We start from the raw sequence: 18,307 nt of genomic DNA on the forward strand, positions 1-18,307 counted from the left end.
ATATTTGCCACTCCTGGTTTTGGTTGAAAAATACTGAGCAAAATACTGTGTGTGAACATAGCCGTAAAAATGATACAATAATGCGAGAAAAAAAAATTAAGACCTCTATTTCAGTTCTATCAGGGGATTTGAACCAAAGAATGAGCTGCTGGCAGGTCTCTAAACAGGTGAGTTACCCCTAGACCACAGCTCAAACACATTTGGCCGCAGAGATTCCACTATGTGTGAGTGTTTCTTACAGACTTAGGCTATGTTCACACTACGTATATTTGAGGCTGTATGTTTGAGGCTGTATAGCAACCAAAACCAGGAGTGGATTGAAAACACAGAAAGGCTCTGTTCACATAATGTTGTAATTAAGTGGATGGCCGTCATTTAATGGCAAATATTTGCTGTTATTTTAGAACAACGGCTGTGGTATTGAAATAATGGAAGTTATTTACCGTTATATGGCGGCCATCCACTCAATTTCACCATTGTGTGGACAGAGCCTTTCTGTGTTTTCAATCCACTCCTGGTTTTGGTTGCTATGAGGACCTGACATGAGGACCAAATACAGCCTCAAATATACATAGTGTGAACCCAGCCTTAAGCTGCCTACAGGGGACTGATCTGCAACCAGAGACACTGGCTGACAGCTGAGTGAGCAGGAGGTCAGCAAGCATTGATTATTCATGAAGAAGAGGGAGAAGGAAGCAGTGGAGAGGTGTACCAAAGTATGGGACAAACAAATTCTCTTTGACACTTCATTACAGTATAAGACCTGAGATTGTGCATAATTCACTGCACGAAAAATTATCAAAAGGCACCATGCTTACTTGGGGACTGCCAGCTACAGCACACTGTCACCACCTCGGGTAGGGCCCAGGAGCTGACAGATTCCCTTTAAGAAGACAACATGTTATACATTAGAATCGTTTGCAGCCCCAGCCCCACTAGTCCAGTGGGCTTCAGTGGTCCTGCACCCTTTAGGCTAGCATTACCTCTGCCGATCATGAATGTTGTACGTGATGTCATCACTGCAGGACAGGTGGGGACCCTTAGGCTGCATTCACTCGTACTGTGTTCCGCACGGAACACGGACGTGGAATGCCTGTAACTGATTTCTCACCCCGCCCAGGCAGCATCTGTGATAAGATGCTGGGAGCGGGAGAAATGTTCAGATATGCGCCTCGCTGTAATGACAGAATTGCGCGGCTGATTCATTACAGCGGGGTGCATATCTGTACAGTTCCCCCGCTCCCAGCATCTTATCACAGATGCTGCCTGGGCGGGGGGAGAAGTCCGTTACAGGCATTCCCCGTCCATGTTCCATGCGGAACACGGAACATGTGAATGCAGCCTTAGAGCAGTGGTGCTGGAACGACAGGACATTGTTCATGTAATTGTTCATTTTTATTTTGTAACATTTTGATTTTCATGAAACCCCTGACAACCCCTTTAAAATCCTTAATAAACCTTTGAAATGTCTGACAGCGTCCAGGTTTGTTTTGCTCCTGCTGCTATCTTTACTGCAGACATTCATTGCTCTTTGGGCGTCTGCAGTGCTTTGTCTTCCTATGAGCCTAATAATCTGTCACATTTGTATTTTTGCTTCTGCTTTGAGCATATAATGCCAGATTTTATCCTGCGGTGCTGTAATCCTGCGCCGTTCCTTTCATTGTTGTTTGGACTTTCCCCTTTGCAATTTTTCACCATCTGCTAAATGCCCAGCGATTTAAAGGGAAACAATATATTGTGGCATTACCGGCAACAAGTTTTACAGGGAACCTGTCATCACTTTCATGTTGCCTGAACTAAGTGTCACTGGGGTGGTCCTTGTTGGTTTCTGACAACCTCACCAGCCTTGATTGATAGCTCTCTTTGTACCCAAAAAGGGAAACATCTATCAATCAAGGTTTGTGGGGTGGAGAGAAGACTCCATAATAATTGGTGCGAATAGAAGAAGTGGCACTCTAATGATGGTTATCTGGTGACACTTTCTTGATCCATTGTGCACAGAATACAGCGACCTATCAACTCCTCTCTGCCGTCTGCAGTGCTGGCACATGTATTTATAGCACACACCATTCATTAAACATCATAATCATGTGCAAGTCATGAATCAATACAGTGTATTTCACAATTTACAATTCCTATGAGGTCTGTCAACATTATATTCTGTATATATACATAAACTATACATGAAACACCATGTGAATGTGAGAATGAAAAGAGACCTTTGAATTAATTGCATGATGGGAGTTGTGGTTTTGCAACAGCTGGAGAGCCAAGGTTTCCTACCCTTGCTTTAAAGGGGTTGTCCAGTGAAAACCTTTTTCTTTCAAATCAACGGATATCAGAAAGTTATATAGATTTGGCCCTATTCCACAGAACTTTTTCGAACGATTATTGTTCATAAAATGGTTCAAACGACCGCTCGTTAACGATATTCGTTCTGTGGAATAGCTGTAAACGAGCGAACGACAACATCGAAATCGTCGTTGAGTCGTTCACTATTTTTTTTTAACATGTCGAAAAACAATCGTTGGTCTTTCAACAATAATTCGCTAATCTTTTCGTTGAATAAAATATCTCAGTCGTTCTTGAAATGTCTACCTACATTTCCCCACGTTTTAAACGACCATGTAACGACCGCAAAAAAATCGTTACACTACAGATATCGTTCACGTTCCCACACGTATTATGTGTTATCTTTCGCTCAAAAAAATTAAGTGCTCGTTAACGAGCGGTCGTTGGAGCGAGTCTATGAACGATAATCGTTCCGTGAAGTAGGGCTATTAGGTAATATATGTCATGCAGGAAATGTTTTATTTTCAGTCTGACACAGTGCTCTCTGCTGACATCCCTGGCTGAGACAGGAACTCTGTCTTGGTTTTATATAAATCCTCATAGAAAATCTCTCCTGCTCTTAACAGTTCCTGTTTCGGCCAGAGATGTCCGCAGAGAGCACTGTGTCAGAAAAATAACATTTCCTGCAGGACATACAGCAGCTGATAGGTATGGGAAGACTTGAGATTTTTAAATATCAGAAAGTTATATAGATTTGTAATTTACTTCTATCAGTTGATTTTGAAAGAAAAAGATTTTTGCTGGACAACCCCTTTTAAGGGTATGTTCACACGTACCCACTTGCAGCGGAAATCTCGCTGCGAGTTTTGCAGCAAGATCCGCTACGAGTCAAGGTCCTGGCAGGTCCTGTGCACACATACAGCGGTATGTAATGTCACTGGCCCCTTAACCCCTTCATTCGCTCCTGCCTGGCTCCCGCTTTCTGTATACATTACCTGTCTCCCTCACTGAGTCCCGGCTTCCTACTCTCCCGCCCAGCCAATTAGTGGCTGCAGCTGGGCAACACACTGATTGGCTGTGCGGCAGAGCAGGAAGCCGGGACCCATGCGGGAGACAGGTAATGTATACAGGGAACAGATGAAGGGGTTAAGGGGGCGGCGGCATTACATACTCACAGCAGTCCTGCCAGGCAGAGGACCTGCTAGGACCTTGACTCGTAGCAGATCTTGCTGCAAAACTTGCAGCGAGATTTCCGCTGCAAGTCGGTACATGTGAACGTGTACCCTAAAGCAGTGCTTCTCAATTCCAGTCCTCAGGCCTCACCAACAGCTCATGTTCTGAGGATTTTCTTAGTATTTCACAGGTGATATAATTATACTCAGTGCATCAGGTGTTATCACAGGTGATCTTTGTATGGGATATCCTCAGAACATGACCTGTTGGTGAGGCCCGAGGACTGGAATTGAGAAGCACTGCCCTAAAGGGTAGTCCAATAGAAGCCATTTTTGTTCATTGCATTATATTATAGAACAGGACTTAAATTTGCAGGTCTTTGTTGGGGGGGACAGAAGGGACCATGTAAGACATATTTAAAGTGCCTACTTTCTTCTCTTTGCAGGGGGGCAAGTTGTAAATTTAATGAATCAACGTTTACAGACTGGATTTACAGAGAGCGAGGTGTTGCAGATTTTCTGCGATACATGTGAAGCAGTGGCTCGTCTTCATCAGTGCAAAACTCCTATCATCCACCGGGACCTCAAGGTAATCTTCTGCTTCACTATGTGCATAATACCATCATATCTCACCATGTGTCTCTGCAAGATGATACCTGTGTGTCTCCAGCTGGCATGGAGCACCAACCATGTCAGCAAGGAGGCCTGATGATGGGTAGCCTTTGTGTACGGAGGGATCCAGATTGTAAACCGGAGACCTTGGAAAGGTGATGATGATGATGGGGATAAGGAGCTATTCTTACCTTTTGGCGACGTCTGATTTGAAATCCTTATTGTGTCGTTTTTATATGCAACAGTAGTTCGGCCAATGTAGATAAGTGCTCCTGCCGATAATCTCGGCTTGTTTGCTGAGTAAAGCCGTTTTGGAGTTGAAAGAATTTTTGTTGTATTTCTATTTTCAGCGTTTAGCTTCAACCTGACTGGAAGTTTCTGTGAACGGTATCTTTATTTATTCTGTAAAAAGAATAATTTTTTTTTCATTTTGGAGTACAATTGCTCAGATCACATATAGATATCTAAGGTTGTTACATATCTAGTGGCTGAGGTTTAAATGACAGTGAAAGCTTGGATTACAAGTAACTTGGTTTCAGAGCGTTTTACAAGACAAGCCAATAAATTTAAAAAAAATTGCAAAGTGTCTTATCACAAGCTCCCTGTGCCTCATCCTGATACTGTACTGGGTAGAAAACCCTCTCATCAACCTGATGCTACCTAATCAACTCTGCCAGTGATGGGACACCTTTCGGTTCCTTTCTGGTGCCTGTCCACGTCACCACTGCTTCCCTCTGACCCTGAATTATCCCCTTCACCAATAGGTGCTCGAGGTAGCCAGCACTAGCACCAGCAGGTACCAACACCAGCAGGTCTGCAGCCAGCACTAGTACCAGCAGGTACCAACACCAGCAGGTCTGCAGCCAGCACTAGTACCAGCAGGTACCAACACCAGCAGGTCTGCAGCCAGCACTAGTACCAGCAGGTACCAACACCAGCAGGTCTGCAGCCAGCACTAGTACCAGCAGGTACCAACACCAGCAGGTCTGCAGCCAGCACTAGTACCAGCAGGTACCAACACCAGCAGGTCTGCAGCCAGCACTAGTACCAGCAGGTACCAACACCAGCAGGTCTGCAGCCAGCACTAGTACCAGCAGGTACCAACACCAGCAGGTCTGCAGCCAGCACTAGTACCAGCAGGTACCAACACCAGCAGGTCTGCAGTCAGCACTAGTACCAGCAGGTACCAACACCAGCAGGTCTGCAGCCAGCACTAGTACCAGCAGGTACCAACACCAGCAGGTCTGCAGCCAGCACTAGTACCAGCAGGTACCAACACCAGCAGGTCTGCAGCCAGCACTAGTACCAGCAGGTACCAACACCAGCAGGTCTGCAGCCAGCACTAGTACCAGCAGGTACCAACACCAGCAGGTCTGCAGCCAGCACTAGTACCAGCAGGTACCAACACCAGCAGGTCTGCAGTCAGCACTAGTACCAGCAGGTACCAACACCAGCAGGTCTGCAGCCAGCACTAGTACCAGCAGGTACCAACACCAGCAGGTCTGCAGCCAGCACTAGTACCAGCAGGTACCAACACCAGCAGGTCTGCAGCCAGCACTAGTACCAGCAGGTACCAACACCAGCAGGTCTGCAGCCAGCACTAGTACCAGCAGGTACCAACACCAGCAGGTCTGCAGCCAGCACTAGCACCAGCAGGTACCAACACCAGCAGGTCTGCAGCCAGCACTAGTACCAGCAGGTACCAACGCCAGCAGGTCTGCAGCCAGCACTAGTACCAGCAGGTACCAACGCCAGCAGGTCTGCAGCCAGCACTAGTACCAGCAGGTACCAACGCCAGCAGGTCTGCAGCCAGCACTAGTACCAGCAGGTACCAACACCAGCAGGTCTGCAGCCAGCACTAGTACCAGCAGGTACCAACACCAGCAGGTCTGCAGCCAGCACTAGCACCAGCAGGTACCAACACCAGCAGGTCTGCAGCCAGCACTAGTACCAGCAGGTACCAACACCAGCAGGTCTGCAGCCAGCACTAGTACCAGCAGGTCTGCAGCCAGCACTAGTACCAGCAGGTCTGCAGCCAGCACTAGTACCAGCAGGTACCAACACCAGCAGGTCTGCAGTCACCTGGGGAGTTGTGTGTGGAGTGAGAGTTAACTGATTGACCCCTTCTTTACCGATACAGTGTTCTTTATTGATACAGAGCACCTTACCTACCTCTTTTTTTTTTTTGAGTTGCGGAACAAATCGTCTGTGTCTTAGTTTTTTCTTATGGAAAAATTTGCTTAGATTCAACTGACTTTTATTCCAAGCACGTTCCCTGAACGTTATGCTCGTAACCTAAGGTTTCACTGTATATGTCTTTATCAAGACATGGGTGATTACTAGTATGGTTGGCATTGCAGCGGGCTAATGGGGGTGCCTCTTATCTATTATTAATACTCTTCAAAGTAAAAAAATTACCAAAATTCTTTTATTCCTGGTGGGGGAAAAACAGGACTTTCCCTCCCTTCCTTCTCTACTGGAAGAACATGACTCTTCCTCCTCTCCTTCCTGGGAAAGGACAGGACACTTCCTTACTTTCTAAGCGGACCCTCCTTCCTTTCCTTCTGTCCCGACACTGACAACAGGACACATTCTTCATTTCTTCCTCATGGGAAGAACAGGGCGCTCTTCCTTTATTTAGATCTCTTCATGTTTTAAATGTTGCTCTGTTCTCAGCCCTGTACTTACTATTGTGGTGGTTACGTGGAGCCTCTGTAGCAGATTCCTGGTGTTTGTGGACTTTGCCGCCCCCATTAAGGGCTCCTACCTTGAGCAAAAGTGTAGATCCACTGACGAAGAGCGACTCTCATCCACTTACTTGACAGACGTCCCATATGGCCACTCTGTAATGCTGATTTTCCATCACAGTGGTTGCCGGTTCTCTTAAGCAGGCCGCACTGTGATCAGCTGATCGCCAGGCTGGTGATCCATTGCCTATCACCAGGTTGCCATAGATCCACTGTCTGCTTTTAGCTTATATTAGTGCATAGCTTTCCCCATAGGCGTGTGTGTGTGTGTGTTTGTCACTTGTAGTATGTGTGCTCTTCTATGTATGCTGTCTGGTTTGACCCCTCTGTCGGCCAGGGTCCTGTCAGTCACTTTTCCGCCATCTTAATTCCCTTTATTTACTGCATCCAAACTTGCAAGGCTGTCATCTCTGCAGGGGATTAACAGGTCCTATCTGTGGTGGATTAATACATTAATCCTTTGCTCTCTGCAAGTGCTACAAGCTTGGATCAGCTTTCTGCCGGCCTGGAATGTGATACCGACGCTGCGGACTCATTTCCTATTGACTCAGCATGGGCCAGTTCTGGTCTTCCTATTTGTCAGTGACGTGAGTAGGACATGTGATGTATACATAGCACATGGAAGCGTCAACCAGATCTACACGTACACATTGTAGAGTCGATATGCAAAGCCTTGTATACCGTGACATCATGCTATTGTCATCTTTTATCAGCCACTTTGCATTCCAAGGAAAATGGCTGATGGCTGACTCATAGGAATACATAATACTTATGCATCTTGGAGCTAATATACACTACAGTCATGCTAACATTCCTTAGAGGGCTACATTTCTGCATAACCGGTTTCTTCTCTTCTCTCTATTGGATATAGCGAGGAGGTTATTATGGGTGAAAATCTCATCTGACCTCCAATGCTTCATCCAACACCAGTGGTTTTATAAACATGGTGATATGCAGCATTAATATAGTAAATGCTGAAACTTGGCCGCTCTTCATAGGCTGAATAATACATGCGCCAGGTATCGAGGAAGCGGTGACTACTTAGGGAGATGATGGGATGGAATGTCCTTGATGGGCACTTTTCTTCTTTAACTCCTTCCCGTCCTACATAAATGGAATTACATGCTCTTGCATAGGGATAGCTGTTACAGAACACCCAGGTCTCTGCAGGCCAGGCAAACTTAGCAAAAAGTTCATGTTCTCAAGGATAAAGTATGTGCCGATTTCTGCACCCAAATCAACATGGTTTTGTATGGTCACTTTTTACTAAGCAACAAGGTCTTGGTTTTATCAACTCCGCATGGAATTTCCCACTGAAGTCCACAAGAGATGTTTGGGTTTTTTCATGAAAAACTTGCTCATTTGGAAGTGGAAATCAGGACATTTTTCAATGTACAAATCTGTGCATAAAAAATTTCACGCAACATTGAAACTAATTGATTGGTCTTCAAAAAGTGCTTGAAAGATTTTTCAGCATGGGGGGGGTGGGGGAAAGGCGAAGAAGTGACACTTTTGTGCACATTTAGGCCATGTTCACACATGGCAAGACAGCAGACGTGTCACAGAACGGTACTGCAATACCGGCTGGGTTAACATTATTTTTTTTTTTCATTCGAATGTGGGCATTCCTGTGGGAGTATGCCCGATTCCCAATGTTCGGCATTTCATTTGAAGTGGTTGGATGCAGCCCTAGGGAGTCTGGGAAAATGTGGATACAGCTTATGGCTTATGCCTGCATCCAACTTCTTTATCCACCAGGGGTCAAATGCCGAATGATTTGACTCATCACTTGTGGAGGTTCTGTAGGGGATGGAGGCTGAGTGGAGCCTCTGGGAAGGATAGAAACAGAGTGGAGCCTCAGGGTTAGAGGACAGAGGATTGCGATTGCATCTCTAGCATAAATGAAAGGGTCTGAGATCACGGTAGAGTAACTTGTAATGTTGCTACACTCATCACACAGGGCCAGAAGACTGCATTGATTTAAAGGAGAAGTCCAGTAAAATTTTTATTAAAGTACTGCATTGCCCCCAAAAGTTATACAAATCCCTAATATACACTTATTACGGGAAATGCTTATAAAGTGCTTTTTTTCCCTGCACTTACTACTGCATCAAGGCTTCACTTCCTGGATAACATGGTGATGTCACTTCCTGGATAACATGGTGATGTCACTTCCTGGATAAAATTATGATGTCACGACCCGACTCCCAGAGCTGTGCAGGCTGTGGCTGTTGGAGAGGATGATGGCAGAGGGACACTGAGGTACACAGGGCACAGGAGGGACACAGAGCATCCCTCTGCCATCATCCTCTCCAGCAGCCACAGCCCGCACAGCTCTGGGAGTCGGGTCGTGACATCACCATGTTATCCAGGAAGTGACATCACCATGTTATCCAGGAAGTGACATCACCATGTTATCCAGGAAGTGACATCACCATGTTATCCAGGAAGTGACATCACCATGTTATCCAGGAAGTCAAGCCTTGATGTAGTAGTAAGTGCAGGGAAAAAAGCACTTTAGAAGCATTTCCCGTAATAAGTGTATATTGGTGATTTGTATAACTTTTGGTGGGCAGGACAAAACGTTAATTTTGCTGGACTTCTCCTTTAACCGTTCATTAAATTCCTATAATTTTATTAATACCCAGTCACCTGCTAAAGAGGTAACTTATTCCTATAATATCATTGGCTCCTACCAAAGGAAGAGCGAGCCGCCAGAGTGTGCACATAAACGGCACTCCAGTCCTCATAAGGAAAATCTCCTCGTGAGTATATTATGACACATGGGCTTTATGGTTTCTCAATATGAATACAGCTTTAATATGGCCCCATTGTTTTATATCTCGTGTTTTTCTTTTGTTTAGTAATTTTTATAATTTGTCAGAAAAGCGCAGTCAGTAATAGAATGGAAGCATTACTTCTTCATTAGACACCTAATGACTCTCTCTGAAGTGATTATGGGGGAGCACAATTACTCTATTAGCGCTTTCGTCAATACGTCGTCGGTTATGGAAAGCTCCCAGTAATTGTGTCAGCTCGCTTCCATCAGGTACTATACTATAGATAAAGGAGCCGGTAAGCCGCCAGCAATTACCTTCAATAGAAGCGACTTGGTGAGAAAACAGCAGGGTCAGTGGCGGTAATTGTGGAGGCAATGGAGGCGCTCAATGGAAAGAAGCTAAAATAAAGGCAAATCGGGCAAGAGGATCAATTGTGAGGGTTTGGATAGACGCACAGCCTCGCCAGCCTTTCTAATGCAGCTGAACTCACAAACTTGACTCTGTTGTATTTACAGGAGTAAAAGTGTCTGATTATACAAGTCTAATGAAAAGGCCAAGTCTTCTAAGAAGGGGACACCTTTGCTGGAATACCACATGTTCTATGTGTTTTCTTTATTAGTTGAAGAAGTTGTCTGTTCCTGGGCTGTGCTTACCTCAGCACAGTTAAAGGGGTGCTCCAGAGGAAAAAAAAAAATTTGAAATCAACTGGTGTCAAAAAGTTAAACAGATTTTGTAAATTACTTCTATTTAAAAAAAAATCTCAAGACTTCCAGTACTTATCAGCTGCCGTATGTCCTACAGGAAATGATGTATTCTTCCCAGTCTGACACAGTGCTCTCTGCTGCCATCTCTGTCTGTGTCAGGAACTGTCTAGAGCAGGAGAGGTTTTCTATGAGGATTTTCTACTGCTCTGGACAGTTTCTGACATGAACCGAGGTGGCAGCAGAGAGCACTGTGTCATACTGCAAAAAATACACCACTTCCTGTAGGACATATAGCAGCTGATAAGTACTAGAAGACTTGAGATGTTTAACCCCTTCACATCAGCCATTTGTATATATACGTTTCTACTAAACATACCCCATGCAGTAGGAATGTATATATACGTTCCTGCTCTGATGGGGTTAATGATGTGAGCGGAAGCGCTGCAGAGAGAGCGATCCTGCTCACATCAATGTCTGGGGCGCAGGTAATGAGAGTCATCTACAGCGATCACAGCGTTTAAGGTGCTCAGTGACAGAACAAGCATCTGTCACTGAGTGATCAGGACCCCCACAGCTGTGCTGCGGGGGTCCCGACTGCATGTGCCGACAGGCAGGGATAAGCTCCTTACATCCATCCTGTCGTTTGTCGATCCATGTATAGGGTCTGCTCTCGGGCAGGCTCTATACATAGATCACTGATAACACTGTTCAGTGCTATGCTATGGCATAGCATAGATCAGTATATGCAATCTAATGATTGCATATTTTACAGTGATAAAAGTGTAATAAAAAAGTTTTATACAAGTATTTAAAAAACCCTTAACCCCCCCCCCCCCAAATAAAAGTTTAAAAGACCCCCTTGCCTATTATAAAAATATAAATAAACATATTACATATCGTAGCATGCGGAATTATCCGATCTATTAAAATATAACATTATTGTTCCCGCACGGTGAACAGCGTAAATGGAAGGGAAAAAAAAACGCACCAGGATTGCTGATTTTATTAAATTATATATCACAAAAAAATTATAAAAAGCAATCAAAATTTTTCTGTTACACCAATATGATATTAATAAAAACTAGAGATCATGGCGCAAAAAGTGACACCCCGACCAGCCCTGTAGTGGAAAAATAAAAGCGCTATGGCTCTTAGAAGGCGGGGAGGAACATTGTGTTAGTTTGACCCTGACTTTTGTGCATCAAAGGGCTCTGTCTTGAAGGGGTTAAATAGAAGTCATTTATTTAACAAATCTATATAACTTTCTGATACCAGTTGATTTAAAAACCTTTTCTGTCTCCCGAGTACCCCTTTAAAGGGGTTGTCCGGCGAAAAAAATTATTCACAGAATAACACACATTACAAAGTTATACAACTTTGTAATGTATGTTATGTCTGTGAATGGCCCCCTTCCCCGTGTCCCACCACCCCCACCCGTGTACCCGGAAGTGTGGTGCGCTATACATTACCTGTCACGTGCCGACCACGGTCTCCGATCCTCAGCAGTGACGTCTTCTTCGGGAGGCCAGCGGATCTTCCCGAATGCTGGCCGCCCTCTGCAGCGTCATCCGAAGCTCAGACGCGATTGGATGAGCATAACTGTGCTCAGCCAATCGCGGCTGAGCAGCTGATGACGTGGCCGCGTCATCAGCCGCTCAGCCGCGATTGGCTGAGCACAGTTATGCTCAGCCAATCGCGGCTGAGCTTCGGATGACGCTGCAGAGGGCGGCCGGCACTCGGGAAGATCCGCCGAACTCACGAAGAAGACGTCACTGCTGACGATCGGAGACCGTGGACGACACGACATGCGGTGAGTATAATGCACCACACTTCCGGGTCTAGCGTGGGTGGGGGGAAACACGGGGAAGGGGGCCATTCACAGACATAACATACATTACAAAGTTGTATAACTTTGTAATGTGTGTTATTCTGTGAATAATTTTTTATCGCCGGACAACCCCTTTAAGTGAAGATGTGTTTGCAACAAAGTCAGATCGTGTGTGTGTGGGCCATGGGCTATGGTCATGATGTGTGGAATAGGTGTCAGCAAATTAGTTTTCCACACGTGAATGTTTGGATAAAGTATAATAATGGTCTTAAAAAATGGCCTGAGTTTTCCTCTGTCTGTCGGGTCTCTCACTATTATATAAGTGGATGTATCATTATCTTATTCCGCTCTGGTATAATACAGGTCCACTGAGCTATTATGCCAAAAAATGTAATATTTCACTGGAATGCCCTGTGTTTTCTTGTGAATAGCCGCGTCTCCATCTCATTCTCACCTCCTCTCACCCCTATTAAGACTTCTGTGTGCAGGGTGATACAGCGGCGAGAGGAGGCGGTATACAGCAGACTTGTTAGCTGGAATATACTGGTTTCGTTCTAACGAGCTATTCCACAAGTATTACAATGTGTTTTTTTTTATCCTTTTTTGAGCATAATAGCTCAGCAGACTTCAACTTAAAGGTGTTGTCTGCTGCGGACATTCCCTACTTGTTAGAAGGATCCCATAAAAATAGAAGTGGATCATAAAAAATTTAAACTAAAGGCCCTATTACTCTGAATGATTATCAGCCTTACTTGGCCGATTACCGACCATTCAGGACAATAATCGTTCGGTGTAATAGCGCATGTTGAAAGGAAACAATCATCCGACTGTGCACAATGTTGTCTGATCGTGGGCTTTCAACATGCTGAAAGATAACAAATTTGCCAACAACATGTAATAGAGCAGTGGCAGCAGACCGCCACCGACTTCAACGGGCCACTCGAACGATCTAGGGATCATTCAAGTGGCCTCTCCCGCTGCTCCCCGTTTACTGTCTGCGCTTGCTTCTCCTAGAACATTGGGCTGTGTAATACAAATCAGGCCAATTTGTCCAGTTATCGCTCCGTTTAATAGGGCCCTAAGGGATCTGTGATGCTGTCCATTCTAGTTGTTAGACCCATAGTTGGGCTGGGCCTTGACAGTATAATATAGAAGCAATATGTGGCCATATTATGGTTGTGTGAGGCTAGCCCAGGTCTTCTAAAAGGAATCCCTTTTGTGCAAGCTGCTTTTTATAGAGAATTGTTCAGATGACTTCAGCCGCTATCCAGGGACATATCATAGGATGGATCACAGCTGCACTTGCTTGTTTCCTGCTACTTGAACCTTGTGCTTATTACTCATTGTCATCCTTTTCTGATGATGTATTGTCCCCCACATGGCAGGATGATACACCGAGGCGTCAGCTGATGAGGACTGTAAATGGTCACTTTCCCTTCTCATTCTATATTGTTGCAGTCAGCCGTGATGATTTTCTATGGGCTCCACCGCTGTAACTACATATACACCACGCACATCCTGTCCCCAGATACATAACACTTTACCTTCTGCTTGTAGCACTGCCTGTTCTTGGAACGTATTTCATGTCCTAATTAATGAATAGTTGGAGCTAGTTTTTTGGAGTGTACACTTTTTCTGTGCATAGAAAGTTGTGAGTATTATTACGTCTACCTTCCATTTCTTCATTTCTTTTTTTTTTCTACTTATGTATATTTTTGTCACGCAAACAACACTAAAGAATCTCTGCTGTCTTCTGGTGTAATGGACATTTTAAAAGACTAAGTCTATATTCACACACCCTTTAGTGCAGGCCGCGGCCCACACTACGAATGTGCGTCTGTAGTGCTCTGTGCTTCACGGAGCACTACATGCCCACTTCATTACCCTAGCGTTCCAGGCCGTGTAATTCGTTCCGCATTAAAGCATGTCCTTTTTTTTTTCCGGCATGGATCACGGCCCTGCACACACTTACGAACATGTGAATGGGGCCATTGAATACCATTGGTTCTACGTTCTGTCTACAATTGCGTGCCCGCATTTGCGGACAGAACAACGGATGTGTAAATGTAGCCTAAGGCTGCATTCACATGCTCCGTAAAATTGTCCATGGTCGCGGATCCTTGACCACAGACCATTTTAGGTACCATTGAAGTGAATGTGGCCATTCACATGATCCGTGCCGCGACCTGCACCACAAAAAAAAATAGGACATGTCCTAGTGCAGATTGCGGTAGGGATGTACGCTCCTGGCATCGCATCTACTACTCTCCTATTCCCCCGTGCAGACTGGCATACATATTTACCTGTTTACCAGAAGTGGCCTTCTCCCGGCAGCGTAGTCCAGGCCTCTTCCAGTAAGCGTGTCTAGCCAGTCTGCACAGGGGAATAGGTGAGTAGTAGATGCGATGACAGGAGAGCACATCATGCTCTCCTTTCATGTCTGCTGCCGGGGAGGGGGAGATCCGTGCCGGGCAGCGGGTGGGCTCCGGCTAGGGGATCCATGCCGCGATCCTAAGGCAGCGAACAGGGAACAAGGAGGTAGCAAGGGCCGATCTGACAGGTCAACGCTTGCTTCCGCCTGCAAATCCTGCCATGTAATACCACCTTTAGTTGGCCTTCCCTTACTTGTAGGATGCCCCCAACCTAAAAAATCAACATAACAAACAGCCATTTTCTGCATTCTGGCCCATCATGATCAGGGTCTGGGACTTGGATAAAGAAGTACTTTTATATAAAGTGCAGTGTCGACCATGGTTAAAAAACAATGTAGATGCTCTTGTGCTCATCTGTTTTAGTTTGTTTTGCCATTTTGATTTCTTTTTGTCCCTCTTAATACAGCCTCCATTTCCCATAATGCCTCCAGCTTCTGTCCCCTAACATTTGATGTTGCTTCAAAATATACAAATCTCGGCCTGCTGTGTTATATTCAAATTCGGATTGCCAGTAGTAGGAAATCTTCTCTGGCTACATTTATACAAAACCACAACCACTGTGCTTTATGTAAAATCTGTGATAATGCATTGTGTCCATTGGGCACGTAATACCACAAATGGTGTCCAGGAAAATGCAATACTCTGTACCATAGTGTGAGAATAGGCGGTTTAGAAATCCATCACTATCAGCGATAACAGTGCAGATTTTATGGAGTACTTTTTTTTTTTTTGCAGGTGGAGAATATCCTGTTACATGATCGTGGTCACTATGTGCTGTGTGACTTTGGGAGTGCAACAAATAAATGTCAGAATCCTCAGACTGAAGGGGTGACAGCCGTGGAGGATGAGATTAAGAAGTATGTATGAACAGGGCTGAAAGAGGGCGCTGTATGCCGCCTCAGGAGACACAGGCTTTCCTATACTATTATTGTACTATGACTGATCACTGCAGCACTAGAGATACTGAGCCTACCGTGATGTCTATTGTGATACATGTTCGCATTAGAATAGACATTACACCTGGGGAAGCAGCCTGTGTCCTTAGCGCTGCAGACACGAGCATGACATCCTGTAGCCTAGTGAGCTGTAATTGACAGCTATCCCCTGTCACTCTGCCACAGGATGCTGTGCCTGCAGCGTTAGAAACACAGGTCGAATGTCTATTCTAATGCTGTTTTAATCCCTAATAAAAGAGAAAGTGAAATATAGAGTGTATGCATTTGACAATACTGACCAATGGTCTCAGCTGGTGCTGGTGGGCAGATTTTTCTGCTTCTCATGAATATCTAGGACTACTGAGCTCATGCACATAATGGAGAGGACTACTTGTCTGTGTTATACAGGAATATATCTCCCAATCAGTTGCACAGAACAGTGTAAGTGATACATCATTCTGTTCAACTTCTCTTTCACTAGTTTTTGTTACCCTGAGATATGAAGGCATAAACCTACCAACAGAGTCTCTTTAAAAAAAAAAAATTCAAAACGTGTCAATAGTTTTGATTGGTCAGGTTTTGGTGTTCAGACACAAAGCCAACCAAGCACTTCTCTGCTTCGCATCTCACTACAGAGCACAGATTGTATAGTAAGTCTACGGAGCCTTTCTACTGCAGCAAGATGGGGAGCGAAGAGTTCAATAGCGTGCTTCTTCTGGCTTGTTCTAATAAATATCTCATGTGCATAGAAAAGCCTAGTAGGTTCCATAAAAAAATATGCTATATCTGTGAAGGCTTTGGGTTCACGTTTGTTTCTTTGTTCCAGGTACACCACACTTTCTTATCGGGCACCTGAGATGGTTAACCTCTACAGTGGCAAAGTCATCTCTGCCAAGGCTGACATCTGGGTACGTCTGTTCAGTCTTTGACTTTTATGACTTATATGACAGTGTTTTTCACATTATATTTTTATTATGGTACCAAATATAGTGGCTACCTGCTGCCCAGACCGTTCTGCCAGCCACTAGCTTTTGGTATGAGATTACTCTGCCTTCCTGAAGTCTATGGCATTCCCTCTATTGTGCAACTACAACTCCTATCGTTCTGTTAGTCATCGCATCAGGTCACACTATAAATCGTATCCGCTTTCCTTGCGGTTTAAGTCAGGTGTCATTTTAATGTCCTAATGCAATTGCCATTGATTTTTTTTATTTTGAGGACTTAGCGCGGTTGTGTGTTCCGGATGTAAATTGCCGTTCAATATACAGAAAATGGCCTAATGACTCATTCCTCCACAGGACCTAGTGACTTCTCAATGACAGTGGTCTACATGTGCAGTTATAGAAATCCTTCTTCCCCAGCATGTATTGATTTCCTCTAACACATATAGTGCAGGTTCAGGAGGGATCAATGAATTGCATATATAGCAGTTCTCTAATGGTGTTATCAGAAGGGCTCTCTTTAGGCACTGGCCCTTGTCATTGCTGATACTATTATAGGCTGCTGACTTTGTATTTGTTTTTATATCCTAAATCCTTTGATCTTTTCTGTCAAATCATATATATATATATATATATTATATATTTATTTATTTTACCTATGTAAACATAGAAATATAAAAAGATGTTGGCAGAAAAAGGAAAAAGCCACTCCGGTCCATCTAGTCGGCCCTTTTAGTATTTCCTTTATTAATATCTTAGGATAGATAAATGTATATCCCGGACTGGTTTACATTCAATTATTATATTTTTACCAACCACATCTGCTGGAAGTTTGTTCCAAGCATCTACTACTCTTCCAGTCATGTAATATTTTCTCACGATGCTTCTGATCTTTGATGGGAATTGTATGTTCTCTCTATGCTTGAGGATACTACACTCCAAAAATATGCTCATAGGTAACTAGTAAAATGACTTCTTATGAAAGTGTCCCTAGCCTGTGTTTCTGAGGGAATCAGATTGGGCACTACATTGGGGACATATGTGTATATGATAAATGTGGTATGTAATAAATCATAGGAACTAATGCTTGTGATCTTGTCTGACAGGCCCTGGGATGTCTGCTCTACAAGCTATGCTTCTTCACGCTGCCCTTCGGGGAGAGTCAGGTCTCCATCTGCGATGGAAATTTTACCATTCCTGACAACTCCCGATACTCCCATGACATGCACTGTCTCATCCGTAAGTGCGGGGCGTATTACTGCAAGGAGACAAAGGTGTTATTCATTGTTTTATTGTTACTGGAAGCGAAACACTTGTAGCCCTGCGAGGAAGGGAGACGTCTCCCGATCTCACATCGAGCTGACAGAAGCAACAATCTAATTGATGTAATTGCCAGAACCTAAAAGCCGATGTCCAGCGACACAATTACATTTCCAGATGACTGACCTGAGGACGTTAACACGTCTTATGTAACATTGTTAGGAGAATCAGCGGCAGTATTAGAAGAGAGGTGTCTTCTTAAAGGAGTTTTGCCATCACTTTTTGATTCCAGTCACCCAGTTTTCTTTAGGGTTAAAGCTTGCTATACATAATGGAAACACATTGGGGGAAGCTATTGGTGTTGATAAGGTGGCTGACCAGCTAATGTGTATGATCGACTCCTGATCTCCCCACCACTACCACCACCCTTCTCCCACTCCTAGATGAAGCGAAGTATTGGCCATGTTGGATGTCAACACTTTTGTTTTCGGCCAATAAGCTGGCACCAAAGCTGGCTGGCAGTGGCATCCTCCTCTCCTTCCGTTCAGAACATATTTACTCTCAGTCAAGTGTGCGTGTGTATGGGGGGGTGGGAGAGACAGCT

At 44.6% G+C, this 18,307-nt stretch overlaps 1 protein-coding gene across 5 annotated transcripts in view; it reads left to right on the plus strand.

Annotated features, from left to right (window-relative positions):
* The window catches only part of AAK1 (AP2 associated kinase 1), a 91,391-nt gene that overhangs the window by 38,435 nt on the left and 34,649 nt on the right, over nucleotides 1-18,307 (plus strand). For all 5 annotated transcript variants that reach the window (XM_069942957.1, XM_069942948.1, XM_069942964.1 and 2 more), the window contains exons 4-7: nucleotides 3,911-4,053; nucleotides 15,303-15,424; nucleotides 16,329-16,410; nucleotides 17,550-17,682. In XM_069942957.1, the coding sequence (XP_069799058.1) occupies nucleotides 3,911-4,053; nucleotides 15,303-15,424; nucleotides 16,329-16,410; nucleotides 17,550-17,682 (480 nt within the window). The remainder of the gene's footprint in view (nucleotides 1-3,910; nucleotides 4,054-15,302; nucleotides 15,425-16,328; nucleotides 16,411-17,549; nucleotides 17,683-18,307) is intronic.

This window comes from Dendropsophus ebraccatus, chromosome 1 (assembly GCF_027789765.1).
Source record: "Dendropsophus ebraccatus isolate aDenEbr1 chromosome 1, aDenEbr1.pat, whole genome shotgun sequence".
NCBI classification, from domain to species: Eukaryota; Metazoa; Chordata; class Amphibia; order Anura; family Hylidae; genus Dendropsophus; species Dendropsophus ebraccatus.